This window comes from Sceloporus occidentalis, unplaced genomic scaffold (genome assembly GCF_023333645.1).
Source record: "Sceloporus occidentalis isolate IW3139 unplaced genomic scaffold, rSceOcc1.0.p SCAF_32, whole genome shotgun sequence".
In the NCBI taxonomy this organism is placed as follows: Eukaryota; Metazoa; Chordata; class Lepidosauria; order Squamata; family Phrynosomatidae; genus Sceloporus; species Sceloporus occidentalis.
Genome location: NW_028317012.1, coordinates 395,245 through 410,180, shown reverse-complemented (window position 1 = coordinate 410,180; position 14,936 = coordinate 395,245). Strand labels below are relative to the sequence as shown.

General features: G+C 34.0%; 1 protein-coding gene across 1 annotated transcript in view; it reads right to left on the bottom strand.

The window, feature by feature from the left end:
• The window catches only part of LOC149298436 (TOX high mobility group box family member 3-like), a 55,684-nt gene that overhangs the window by 7,702 nt on the left and 33,046 nt on the right, over positions 1–14,936 (bottom strand). Inside the window, exons 2-3 of the mRNA XM_089487417.1 lie at positions 12,880–12,945; positions 6,642–6,893 (exon numbers count right to left, since the gene is read on the bottom strand). Coding sequence (XP_089343543.1) covers positions 6,642–6,893; positions 12,880–12,945 — 318 coding nt within the window. The remainder of the gene's footprint in view (positions 1–6,641; positions 6,894–12,879; positions 12,946–14,936) is intronic.

The window sequence follows — 14,936 nt, the reverse complement described above, 5'->3', positions numbered from 1 at the left end:
CCTTCTAGTTATATTTTAAAGTGATTAAGTATGACTATAGATGGTCTTTGATAGAGTATAATTGTGGTTCATGTAATTTCCATAGTTATATCAATCTCAGCTTGAAATTACAGGAGCCATTGGCTGTCCAATGTAAAAAAAAAATAAAAAAAATCTAAAGCTAAAATGGAAAGCAAAGTGACAAACAAAACATGCAGTCTTACATTTGATAAATTATTATGGCCTTCAAAAATTTAGTTGTACTATGGCTGCTAACCATAGCAATAAACATCTTCAGAAAAATAATAAGTGCTTGTTTTAATAGAATGTTCCACACATTAAACATATTAATGACCCATGAAATAACTGTTTTATCTGCAACACATTAAGCAACATTGCCCCAACACTGTATTAATTGAAAATGCACTCATGTTTTCTAAATATCAAGCCATAAAAAACAGAAATATGTTTGGGAAGCCAAAGCTAAAATATAAATATCTTTAGCTGTAAAATAGTGGCGTCTAACATATTTTAGCAGGTATATTTTTTGCCTAAGATCAGGGTTTTTCACATTTGCATATTGGAAACATGGTGTTTGATTAAATAAACATAATTTCCAAATATAAATAATTAAGTGCAAAAAAGAAAAAGTGGCTTGATTAGGATATGTTAATGGTTTTGTTAATTTCAAGCTGAGTAGATCATTATTCTATTTTAACTCTGTATATAAAGAGATCTTATTGTTATAAAGTTATATTGTAGGTCGTACACCTAACTTTTATGCCACCAGGTGGCTAGACTTTTGCTTCCCCCCCCCCCCATGGGCATTTGATGTCTGCCTGCTCCTGACTCATATATACTCATATACACTCACTCCGAGTCAGGAGCAGGCAGGCATCATATGTCCATGGGGAGGCAGAAAATCTAGGAACCTGGTGGCAAAAAGGTTAGGTGTAGTACTTACAATACACAAGCTTGCTGACCCCCATGACTGTTGTACAGTGTAGCTGTGTGTATATTGGTTTGCACCAATTCTGAACAAACGTATTGGGGATAGAATACGCTATTTGCAGTGTGCCCAAAAATGCCACCATGAAATGACTGATGTTAACATTGGCAGACTGAGAATTAAAATGAGTCCTGGAAATAATTAACACATTAAACCCTTTAATACAAATGCAGATAGAGGGAAAAATATAAACCTAGAAACAAATGCTTTGTATTTCTATGTAAACATAGAAACGTTCTTGATCTATTATCCATATGCAATTAATGTCAATTTTTCTTGTATATGGAGCATGAGATATAGGCGGGGCAGATTTCTAAATTCATCAATGTTAACCTTCTCTTACGTTCAACAGACTAAGCAGAAGAGAATGTTAACAAGTTCAATTTCCATTCAATCACCACTGCTGTTCTCAGAAGTGTTTCATTTCAAGGAAGAAATAAAAATAATCTATATGTTAATTATAAGGACACATTCCCAAGTAACTTTGAGCTTCATGAAAGGTCAGTTCTATACAAAATATTTTATCAGCGCACTGCACATACTTCTGTCCTGTCATTTTAAATCTGAACAGTATTTTATTTTCCCATTTAGAAGCTACCTGCAGAATTAAGTACTTAAGCCAAATAACAAAAAAAAGAGACAGAGAAATGTTGAATTCTGGCATAGGCTATAATAGCACAGAGATAAATCGTTCAGCTGTTCACTCGCAAGCCTTTGGGGCTGTAGATTTGTCTTTCTCCTGGTGCACTGTGGGTATTCCAAACTTGTTCAACATGATTTCATTTCATTTCAGGCGCTGCCTGAGAAAACTAAATTACTGAATCAATCATACAGAAGGTCAGAGTGAGACTTCATTACAAGTATTGCATGCTTGCATGAATATCTTTCATTTATGACTGACCCAATATGTCACAATAGCTGTCTTGTAAAAATAATCCACTTTCTGAAATTGATGTACCACTGATGTCAATAACGCTCAGAAAACTGGACAGATTATAGAGAGGTATAAAAAAAATAAGAAAATAAGGGCGGTGGGGGGGGGGTATAAAAAAAAATCTTATGTTAAACTGATACCGTGTACACATCTAAAATAAATCAGAAAAACAAACTGAGGTTTACACAGTTTCTTCAGTAGGGGATGAACTGTGATGACTGATTAACATTGGAAGAAAAATACCATCTGTTCAAAGGACCCTCCAGAAAAAGATATTACTTCTTAAAAATGAGAATATGATAATTTTGCCTAATAATATGGCTCCCTTTAATATTTATTCACCAATCCATTTCTTTTTATAGCCCCCATTAAAAGCACAAACAAGTCATTTTAGAACTGTCCTTAATCAGCTATTTATTCAGATTTTAGATGATTTTTTCAAAGGTAGATGGCAAGTTATATATATTATAATATATTTATTTATCTACATACATATATTCAATTAAAACATGTGTATGTCTTGTTTTTATTATAAGATTCTATTATTCTAGATCCATGCAACTGTAAAGAGAAAACATAGTGCCTTCCTACGGTAGCAAGAGTTTAAAAAAGTCGCATTACCAATGAGTCTTTCTGTACCATGGAATCATATTGTTGTTGTATCAAAACTTATATTAAGATAACAAGCATTTTGGTTGTACTTTATAGATCTCAAGATGTCCATGAAGCAATAAAAGTAGTCGCCGTTCATTTTTAACAGCTTTCCTCTGGGAAATATACGAGGGGAGAGCAAAAATAATATTATTTATCTGGCCGATACGAACCCTAAAGGAAGCATTGAAGAACTTTGACATAACCTATTTTAACCATACCTCTGGCAATTGTGTATTCACGTTTATAGGTGAACATGTCAAGTCTTCCACTGAACAAAGGCACACAATATTAATCATGAACCCATCGTTCTGCATTTATTTTTTTTTACCACCTAAAAATAGTGACATATCTCCATATTTATTAACATACTGAATTTACATTAATTGTTTCAGTCGATTGACATTCAAAGCCAATAAGAAATGGACATAATAAATGGGAAAGTCAACGTATCCTTTTTATTACTAAAATAACAAATACTCTATAGAGGCATTTATCCATATATAGGTATGACATAAAATAATTAAAAATGGTGTTAACATAAATGAAAAGTAGTAAAGATAATTCACAAAGTCCAATAATCAATGCTCTGTTTATGTTGGATTGCAGCATTAGTTTGGCTACTAAGAAATATGTTAATTTACATATAATTAATGTATGATTTTCTCCGGTTATTTTTCAATAACAGAAAAGCCCCAGGAACTTTAAAAGGTAATACATTTTAAAAGAATTTTACATGCTAAGACAGCTATAACCTAAAACATTATGTTTTTAAATTACAAGTTAAATGAGTTTACTTTTGGTGCGTACTCCTGAGTTCTTCCTATTAATTGATCAATACCCTCCCATCCTTGTTTTAGTGTAGAGATTAAAAAATTTTTAAAAAATTTTGTTGATGTAATACTTTTTCTGTTTTTTTGTCTTGTCCCCCCACTTACGTAGCCAATCACTGTATAGAGCTTATCGTTAAATGTTTGTGTTGAGAACGAAGAAGCAATAATGTTACAGTATGTTTATATACAAATGAACTGGCATCGGAGGAAATAGTGTAAATATAATTATCTATATTTTTTTATAATCCTAATCCATCCTATTTTTATACACAATATGCTCTCATTGGAGTATACAGACATCCTACCTTGGTGCTGGACAGAGAGGTCAAGCCTAGGGTAGCACCCAACGCAAAGTCTTTACTGCCAAAACCCATTTTCTATCGTAAATGCATATAATTTACATTCATTTTTTTCGGTTTTGCTCTACTCTGGCCCTGCTAAAGAGAAGTCAACAATGCCATGGCCTAAAATGATTCCTATATTGTGGTAGCTAACATGTTGAACAGTAGAACAACACTAGTTGTGACCATGTACAGACATTATCATGGCAATTTGTTGTACATTTTCTCAGTTTATAAGACACAAAGCATTTACTTTCAAAGATTTGGAGAGTAAGACCACTTGAATAGCCAGTGCAGAAAGACACTTTCACCCCATCTATAATTGGCTGTTGTCCTGTTCACACAAGTTAATTCTACTACAACCTAATTTAGGTTCCCATGAAATTTAGTTCCAACACGGGTGGTCACCTGTCAGTATTTCCTTTTTATTTTCATTATAGTCAGAAACAACTTAACAATTCATTACTGGGTTATTGATAAATATTTGCCCTGCTAGTAAGAGCAGATAGACATCTTAAGAACTGTCAAAATATTGATTTGGGAGATTTTAATGAACTGTGTAACAAACAGAAAGGCCAAGCAATCTAGATAATAAATTGCCAAATTAACACGGGCAGGTGTAAATTAATTCATGGGCGCCTTTTTTTTTCCTTGCGATGCTACATGTTCTTATGCAAAAAAAAAAAGGGTGAAATGCTGGAATGATTAGTTACGTACATTAGTTTGTACACAATAACAAGGCTTTATGTATTGATGTCTTTCTGTTCTGCTAGGTGAAGCAAACAATGTTTGGGAAAGGTATTCTATAAAAGCTGCATGTACTTAAATTTACAATTTTCGTGAAAATGAAGAAAATGTTTGTTCATGTAAATTATGGTTATGCATGGATTTTCAATTTTGAATCCGAATAATACTGTGCGATATTCTTATAAAAATACGCAATTGCAAAATGTCAAGTTTATAAAATATGGTTTGGTGTCAAACACAGATCTTGGAATATAAAGAATTGTTTAAGAACAGGCTTCAACGTAATGTAATGTAAAATGTAATTCAATCGTTTTTCCAAGCAATAAACACCTTACCCGATCTCCATTACAAATATTCTAAAGGCTTTTAAGATACTTTTTAAGATACTTCTTACTTTAATAACCGCTCTTTAATAATTTAATACTTACTTTAATAATCAGCTCTCTAAAACAATATTGTGCCAAATTCTCTAGAAATTAAATTGTATAATTAAAAAAACTGCCCCGCATCTAATATAATAGAACCCAATATTGGTAGTGATCCTGCTGGTTCTCTTTAAAGCACCACCTGCACCACATGCCACCTCACTCCTACACCTATTTGAGAAGTGGAATTCAATTGTACATTAGAACGGCATATCGTATAGTTGACCCTGTACACCAATAGCATACTAATGTTGACAAAGTGCCTATAGGCATTTCCGACAACAACACTTCTAACTGCACTCCTCACTCTCTGTAATTACCCATAATTACTTATCTACTAAAGCAACTGCCTCCCTTTGATGATTGATCTTGCAATTAAAGCCAGACGAATTTAAAGCCAAGTGAGGACATTTTTTCTAGACTAGGTAATGTTGCTCCATGAACATTACTAGTAAAACTCATTCTCCCTGCGAAGCGCTAGATTGTGACATCATATTTCGGTACTCCATTACATAAAGGCATGCAGCATCTATTAAAAGGCTTTGCATTGCCTCATATTTTAAACAGTCTCCTTGGGGAGATCTCCCTTTTAACTGCCCAATGGCACACCAGGGCCTAGATGACCCAAGAGAGCAAATTGCTTCTCATCTTTGCGCTGGTGGAATGAATATGTCACTGGTTACAAGGAAAACTAATTACCTCCATGCTCATACAACCCATTTCCCAATCTTATCAAATAAACATCTTTCTAGCTGGTTGGTTAACCACTATTACTATTATTTATGAATACTAATATTAGTTTAATATTTCTAACTCATCCGGGAAGCTGGTCTAAACATTTGATTCATAACATAAAATGCACATCTAAAAGTAGCAAAGGACAACCTCCAAAACGTACTCTAACCTAATGGATAACCCAAATACTTTACATCCAATCAAATATATTTTTCCCTCTTAAGAACAGTAAGCAAGTGCTTGGCTGTTGTTTTTAATTAGAACTATTACATTCTTAGGTTATTAGATCCTGTTGCTTTTTTGCAGTGATTATAGTTATTACTCATTTCATTTCTCAGTTCGCTGCAGGAACCTAGACTGCTAAAACTATCCGCAACACTCAAAGGGGAAATTTCATTAATGGAGAGAATTCCCTAAACATTCATATTAACAATCAGCCTTTTGTCTACTAGGGCATGCAGTAAATGTGTTCCTATGTTAAAAAAGTAAATAATTAAGTGCAAAGTTTCATGTCTAAAAAATGTATTAATGTTACAATTCTGTATGCTGATGTTATTGTACCATTTCAAGCAGTCTGGAAAAATATTAGATGTTTAGGAATCGAAGCTTCTATTTATAGAACTGACACTGTAGAGCCCCTTTAAGACACTGATGTATCTTGAGAACTATTATGGTGATTCGTAATGGCCAAAGCATATTAATTGTCATGTTGCTTCAGATAATGTAGAAACTGCATCCCTTGTTAAGAGCTTCTTGTCTACAAAGTGCTAAAACCAGAGAAATGTTGTTTCCTCTATCCATTTAGGCAGTAGCTTCAAAATAGTTCTATACTTGACAGGTAGATACCTCATTGACAGGTGTAGAACAAAGCCTCATGAAAATACAATGCAAGTAAAGGAGGCTGTAAGGGATGTTTAAACTAAATGCAATAACTGCTCTTATAGTTCTTCTATACTAACGATGTATAATAAAGGAGACAAAACTTACCATTGTTAAGACATTGCCATGCAATGTTCCCTCCTGGTCCACCATGTTTCGAGATATAGTAATCGAAGGAAGGTCAAGACTCTGAGGTGGAAACTGGGGAGCATATTCATTTCCTTGAGCAGCCAGTGCTTCTCCCATCATTTGAAATGGCAGTAGGACATCATTCATGCCAAGTCCAGGATCAGTTTCTGGTGGTGGCGTGATTGGAGGTATCTCAAATTCTTCATCTCCAAGACTTGGAGTGTGGAATGTCTATCAAATGGAAAAAGTAGCTAATTTTAGCTAAGAAGGTTTTATATTCTAACATGCTATTGGTGAAACATTAGACCACATACTTGCACACTATAAGTTTTTTTTATTTTTTGCCCCTCAACCCTTTTTTGCTAAGATGATTTGTTCCAGTTATTTGACCTAGACATTTCGTCACCTGGGCAACTGTTTTTGCAATTCATTCTTAAACAGCTATCATATAGAAATTGAATTTATAGAGGTTCCATTTTTGTTTGTATGATCTCTGAAGGCATACTGTGGCTTAAATAACTGAAATTCTATCTATCTTCATTGAGCCTGAAGAAAATAAAGGGAATCTGGTGTTTCTAGAAATGTAACTGCAATATCGGTTCCAATGGATAGGATTAATATTAAATAACGGTCAACATGTTGACTGGATGTTAATAAGATCAAAATTATGCATTATCGATATAAAATACATATTAGGAAAACATGGATTTTTTGCATTTGTTTTTCAAAATCATTTTCGCTGTTTGAATAGACACCCACTACCAGTATGTACAACATACATGCCTATATGAACATCAAAGCGGGGTCATAATGTCCAGAAGCAAAAAGGGGGGCAGTAACAGCAACGCCCATGCCCCCTTCCATTTTGAGGGGCGGGTGGGACATCATCATGGGCCAGACCTCTGATCCTGCCACTGACATCAAGAACAGTAGTTGTGGCTAAGTTTAAGACAATCCTTTTTATCTTAAAATAATCTAGTTGTTTTTTTTATTAAATCAGTTTTATACTAGACCTACACTGAGCAGATTTTAAAAGCTGTACACAAACAAAGCTTTCTGATTAAAGATTTAAGTCTAATTATCATACGGCTGTAATAGTGTCCTACTATTAACAGTGTTTTAATGTGTACTTAATTAGCAACATCTGTCTTTGTTTGTTTGAGCAACAGATACATTAGGCTTAGTTGCATATCAAATTGCCCATTTATTGATACCTAAGTGCAATAAAGAATAGCTCACATTATACAATACTCATGCCTCATAAATTCTAACAATTGCGCAGCACAAGCTGTACTTTAATCTGCCTGAAAACAACAGTTTATTTTGAAGCCCAAAAATGTAAAACGCCCCCCAACGCTTTGTTCTGTTTGTATCCCTGTACTTATTCATTGCAAAAAAATACAATATATTTTTAGATAGTTGGGTATTGTATGAAATAACTATATCAAATTAGCTACTTGAGAAAAAAAAAAATCAGTTTATCGTCGAAAAATGTTCTTAAGGGCCAGGTTCATCAGAATCTCTTTATAGTTCTGTTCAAATGAACCCAAATTAACTATGTATCTTCTCATCTTCCAGCCACAGTGCTGAGAATAAGCATAGAATGTTGCGCTTGTTGTAATGATAAATATTGTTGTTGCATGTAGTGTTAGCGGTTGGGTTTTCACGCTAGTTAATGTGAGAAATGATAAATCCAACCAAACATCTCATTAACTGCAATAAGCTGTCATCCTTCAGATTCTAATGAAGACAGAAATGAATCACCACGAGACGTTGTATATACTCATAAAGAACAAAAACCTTTGCTTACATGTATAGCTTATCGGAAGTAATGGTTTGATATCTAGAACCAGTATTGCAATTAATGGCTTGGCGGCTTCCAGTTTTTAATGGGCTCTTTGGTGGAGCATAAGGAGATGACTTTTCTATCCAAATAGGGAATTGCTTATATGCTGATTTTCTTGGGGGTATTTGTAGATTCCTATTTATATTAAAAATGATTTCTTTTCACTTATTTCTTACTTTTTCTGTAGACTTTTATCCCCTTGCTCAAGGGAGCAGGTCCCTCTTCTCCTTCAGGACTAGCATATATTAACATATGTGTTATGTCACATCTTTGTTAAATATTTTCACTGTCCCATACTGAAAAGGCGCTACAGAATTTGCTGCTATTAAACAATTACGTTACATGTATTTATATATTTTATCTGTTGTTTCTTGGGGATTCTTGAATGAAATTGTGATACACCTTTGTATCCAAAAACGCATTAATGTTTTTTGGTTTCATTTTTTTTTTCTTTTGGGTAAAAAAACAAACAAAAAAACAAAATAGTTTAATTTTTCACACTACAAAAACCCTAACTTCTATTTGAGGGAAATAGATTGGCCGTGATAGGGAGCAATTGGCTTATGAACATAGTCCAATGGCTGAATTTGCAGTTATTTGGCACTAATTTGGTCTTCTAACAGATGCAACAGTAATTTGTGACTCATTTGCTACACCATTACTGCTTAATGAAATCTAACATATCACATTAACAATACGGGTAAACACTCATTCTTGTTATGTGGCGTTTACTTGTTTTCATTATCGCTGTAATTAAACTTTGAAATATTATTTCAATAAATATTTGAGTTGCTCAAGAAATAGGTCACAGCAAAAGGAGAGACGCTAATGCTTCTGACCTTAAGATCTGTTGCTGAAAATGTTGTAGTGATGATAGCATGCAATACAAAATGTTAAAATTTTTTGCAATTAAATCTAATTTTTTTAAACCCCTAAAAAAGCATGATACCCTTTTTTAATTTTCATTTTAGTTAAACAGATCCGGTGAACAAATCTCTTGTTTCAGCTAACTTGTATAAAACGTGTGCTTTGGCAATTATCACTGATTGACTAGGGGTAATATATAGGATTAAAATGACAAAACATGGGTTTCAGATATGCAAATCATTTAAGGACAACAAAAGATTAGGCAAATCAGTCAACGCAGAGGTATAGTACAACATAGGAAGCATTCCATACTGTAATAGCTCACTTCAGGAGGAAGGTGATCCATTTTTAACGGGTCACTAAATGGAGACAATTAAACTAATTCCTATATTATGTCCATAAAGGTGAGCTATTCTAGGTCTTTACTGCCACTTGCAGTTTTGCTTTTAACATAAGTCATATTTCCCAAGGTGGTAATTTCCTATTGAATATGAGAGTAGAAGACCTATATATATATATATATATATATATATATATATATATATATATATATATAAACTTTGGACCAGTTCACCAGTCTTATGTTTAGGAATACTAGACAATAAGGTGCTCTGATGCCGCTGTTTTTTTAAGAATCTCTTTACTTGAAAACAGATCATACATATACATATTAGTAGTGCTACTTATTAAACAATGTTAAATAAAAAACAATAAAAACAATGTTAAATAAACAAGGGTCACAAGAGCATTAACTGCAACTTTCTAAAGAGGTCATCAAATGTGTACCTGTCCTTGGGCACCCAACGCAAGGATGCCAAAGAACACATGTACAGACTCCCAGAGCCGAGTGTGTACTTTATAGTAAATTTATCTACATATACCATTTCTCAACTGTATTTGAAGAATACCAATAAAAGTTGCAATTCTTAAAGGAAAAAAATGTACCTTAAAGCATTCGTCCGCCCACTGCTGCTTCTGCAAACACAAAAAAATGATTTAAAATAATAATAAACGGAACATTACAGACCCAGAGAATTCAGTATAATCCACATCACTGTACTATTCAGATTATAAAAGAGTGGTAGGAAATCAAAATGACACAAACTTACACCAGACCAAAGAAAGAAAAAACAAGACACTGTTGGTTCCTCGAAAGAAATATTTAACAGAGTAATGCTTTTCAAACATGAATTAACATAGGGCCAAGTATTATACATTAAGTTATTTATCCATTTAAAATAAAAAGAAAAAAAGGGGTGTGGATGGTTGAACGCCATCTGTATGAAAATGTTCAAAACATTTGTTCCTTTTGATAAAAATGCAAATGCAGAGAGGTTGTTGTATCAACATATAACAGCCTATGTCTGCCACGGTGAATTATCACAGCTGGAATTAAATTGTCTCTTAACAGCTGCTAGCAGCAGACTTTTCATCAATGCTCGATTCAAATGTAGGAAGAAATTCTACAGAATGAAACATTATGTTATCCTTACAGATGGGGTTTTGTGTTCATTATCGCAAATAAACGCTGGGCCCCACGCCAAACATTATTCGATTATCTAAGCAAGTCTTCATGGTCATAGAAGAGATGGAACAAATGTGTGGAATGCTGATTTTGCAACAGTTCTACTGATCTGCACATGCATAAATATTTCTCTGTTTGTAATAAAACTATATTTTCTGATTTTTCATGTGATCTTACTTAGATAGCAGCCTTGAATGTTTCATCCCAGAATTGTCTGGAGGAACTGAACATTAACAAAAACTAAGTAAAACATATATTGTTTTTGGGAAAGTAATGAATCTACCCAGCTATTATTATTATTATTATTCAATACTACTCAAAGAATTTTAAATACATTTTTTTAAAAACCTGTTAATAAATATATGGGATTCTTTTCATCTCAAATTTTACCGTGCATGTTTCAGTGTTTATATATTACAAAGTGTTAGCTGTATCTTGTACTTATTCTCATGGGTTATATATATAATATATATATATATATATATTTTTTTTTTTTTATTATTATTATTATTTTTATCGGCTTACGATGGTAAAAGATACATTTTCTTTGTGTAGTTCCATCGCCATTTCCCTAAATCTGCTTCACTGCATCTATTGTTACTATTATCGAATGCTGCAGATGGGGTGATGGGTGGTGAAATGCAAATAAACTCTTCTGGCATGTTACTTTCAGTTCTCTACTCATTCATAGTCATTTTGCTGCATTTACAGCTCAACCTACATTGGGGGAACTTCAAAGGCAGATGTTTGTTCCCTTTGTATTCTTCCATCTGGAATCATTCCATAATTCTGCATTACGAGTATGCTATTCTAGGGTTTTAAAAACAGGTATTACTCAATAAGGGTATAATTGGAAATGGATTCTTATTGTCATTAATGAACTGTAAAATATGTTTTAGGAAGCTACATCCAAATATGCCTTACATAGAAAACAAAAGATGGATGCTAATTAAATGTCCAAGGTTGAACCCCTTTTAAATATCACAGTTTAAATTACACCTGGGATCCCATATGAGTTTCAAGGGCTGTAAGCACAGGCATTTTTATTGGGAACATCCGAAAAGGATTTTATTATATAAAAAATAATGAACACAATACATATTTTTGGCACTGGTATATTTTGACAAAAAGACCATTATTATTCTGTAGCACTCATTATGGTCCCTCCCATGTTCCAATGGTGGCAACCACATTGATTGTTGGGGCCTGTAAGCAGCTGCCTAGGCTACCTTTAGTACTAGCATCAACCCTGGTGGGATATATAAAAATTATAGATTTCTTAGAGAGTTCCATGCCAAAGATAGCTCTACCTCATATAAATGAATAGCAATCCTCCTATCCTATAGACTGTAATAGAAGAAAATTAGATAAAAACATTTTTATATATTGCAGTCTATGGGAGGATGGATATTTAATTACTTAAATTAATGAGGGGTCTGTGTTTTGATTATTGTTGCGTGTCCTGTACATACCTGGGGAATTTTCTGGCTCCAGCTACCTGGGGCCCCACCTTGAGAGGTTCTACTGATGTGGTAGGCGGTCCCACCATTGTTGGGGGGCAAGTGGGCACAAAGTGGGGCATGCGGCAACAAGTTTGCAGGTATGGTCATTTATTAAGTTATGTTAATATACATTTTTCTTAAATTATTTTTGCAAAATCCTATTTTCTTAAATAAAACATGGAATAGTAAGGTTTATGTGCTCCTAATTGTTAGAGGTGTCCCTTTATCAAAGGGAGCTTGGTTTCCTGTTATACACAGGTTCTGTCTACATTGGCATGCTACTGGAGTCACTGCTTTATGGCCGGTTAAATTGAGTGGTAATGTAGTACTGTCAGGTTATTTTCTTTTTCATTAAAGTCTTTATTGTGTGCTCCATGAAACACATTCAGATGCATGAGTTTCAATCTTATTTATCCTCTGTCTGGCAAATTATCTAAACAAACAGATGTATATGAAGAGAGATAAAGGTACACCTACCTCATTTGCAGCAAGAAATGCATTATTGGCTTCTGCCATATTCATGTAGTTGTTATTATTTCCAAACTAAAAAACAAAAAACAAAAAAAAAACATTAGATTGTTTTGCTTTACAAATCAGGGCGTGATTTATTTTTGCTCTTAATGATCCATGAAAAAAATGGAAAAAGAACTATAAACATCTTGTATCTTTGGAAGACAAATGTTGCATTAAAAATCACCAATCTAAAAGCATGCAGACGGTGCATTGTCTTACATTAAAAATGTAATTATCTTGTAAAACTATGGTTTATTTACAAAAAAAAGCACAAAAATAGATTCACAGGATGGAACAAGAGTAATATCACAGAGTAATCTCACATGAGCAAACAGCAGAAACGGCAAAATAATTTATTTGTGAGAGGCTGGGTACCATACAATCTTATAGTTAAAGTGTCATGGGTCCTTGGTAGAGGTGGACAACCCAGATATGTTACACAGTATGAGCCAAGCTGAGGCTGAGCTAGACTTGCCCTCAACTTAGACGGGAGCTCCGGAAAACCAAAATAAATGGGAAGAGGAGTTTGATACGACTCTGTGGCAGCTTGTAATCCTCCACACAAGACACCAAGCTAACACCTGCTCACACTGGGCCCTACATTATATATAAGATCTGACTTTCTTCAGGCAAGAAGAGGTTGTACAAAATCTTTAAGGGCCACTTCCGCTCACAGCCCTCGATTTAGACCACAAATCAAAGAGCATGTTCGTTATTGCCTCTGGCCAACTTTATAAAATTCTGTTGGACACTTACACGGTATAATGAATTCCCTTTTTATGGCTAGCGTAAATGTAATTGATCTTGAGAGAAAAAGCTGCAAAGAAGAGATAATTATACACTCGGCACAGTTCTAGAAGTCATCTACTGTTAAGGAAGCATTCGTGATACAATCACAAATAACTTTGGACAACAAAGCCACCATTGTTAGGGCTACTCAGACAGCCATATGCAAAAGTGATGTTTACAAGCTCTGATGATGTTCATCAGTGCAAAGAAAAATGGGATGGGCAGCAGGACAAAGAGAACAGCTGCTCACGCTGACAATGAAATTCCCCAAAGAATATTCAATAAATGGTGACTTTAACAAAGAGGCTCATTCACCTCTAGTGATGAAGTTGATGCTTTTGCATCATGTTGCACATTGTGTGTGATAGAGGTGGGACAGTTTTACTTAGCTGTAAAATAACCACCCGATAGCTGAGATAATTCAAATAATGTTGTTGATCTTGGAATCTTAATAGTGGTTATTGCATGCTTGAGGGGAATATGGAATAACTTGCTCCTACCCAAAACATACTTTTGCCCCTTTTAAAAAGCTGGTTTATTTTGGGGTCAATCAATATTTTAATAAAGAAAAATATATAGAAAACTTGACATGACTGTTCTTTAAGGGCGTTAAAAAGAAGAAATTGAGATGTGTTGCTAGATATAGGATCTAGATGTACAATGTAGCGAAACAAGAAAGGCTATCGATTGTCTAGTAGTGCCACGCTAGTTACTTACATCTTTTGCTAGTTAAGGAAACATTTTGAAGCCTTTTAAATTATCTTGTTAAAATTACAAAAATGTTTAATTGTCGATTGTTGGCCAAGGTATTAAAATAGGGTCATGATGTTTATTGAAATGTAATTTCCTGCAGTACGCTTTGGGCACATGTATTCATGATCTATGGTCACCTCTGTATCGTCTTAGAAAATTACCAGTAATCAGATACAGAATGCTTCCTCCTCTAATAACCTAACAGAAGCAATTAAACGACAAACAGATAGCTGAGATAATTAAAATAATGATGTATCTAATTAGTTCACTGACAACAGACATCTGGAATCAGTGATAGTCCTTATGAAGCCTACTCACGTTGGGCAATATTCCACACTGCAAAACAACCAAATTACCTGTCAAATAGTTATACTCTGTTAGAAATCCCATTACATGCAAATTCTCATCTAAATGTGCAGAAGACCAACTCCAAGACACAAATTAGGATTTACCTGCACAGAAAATCTTACAAACTAAAG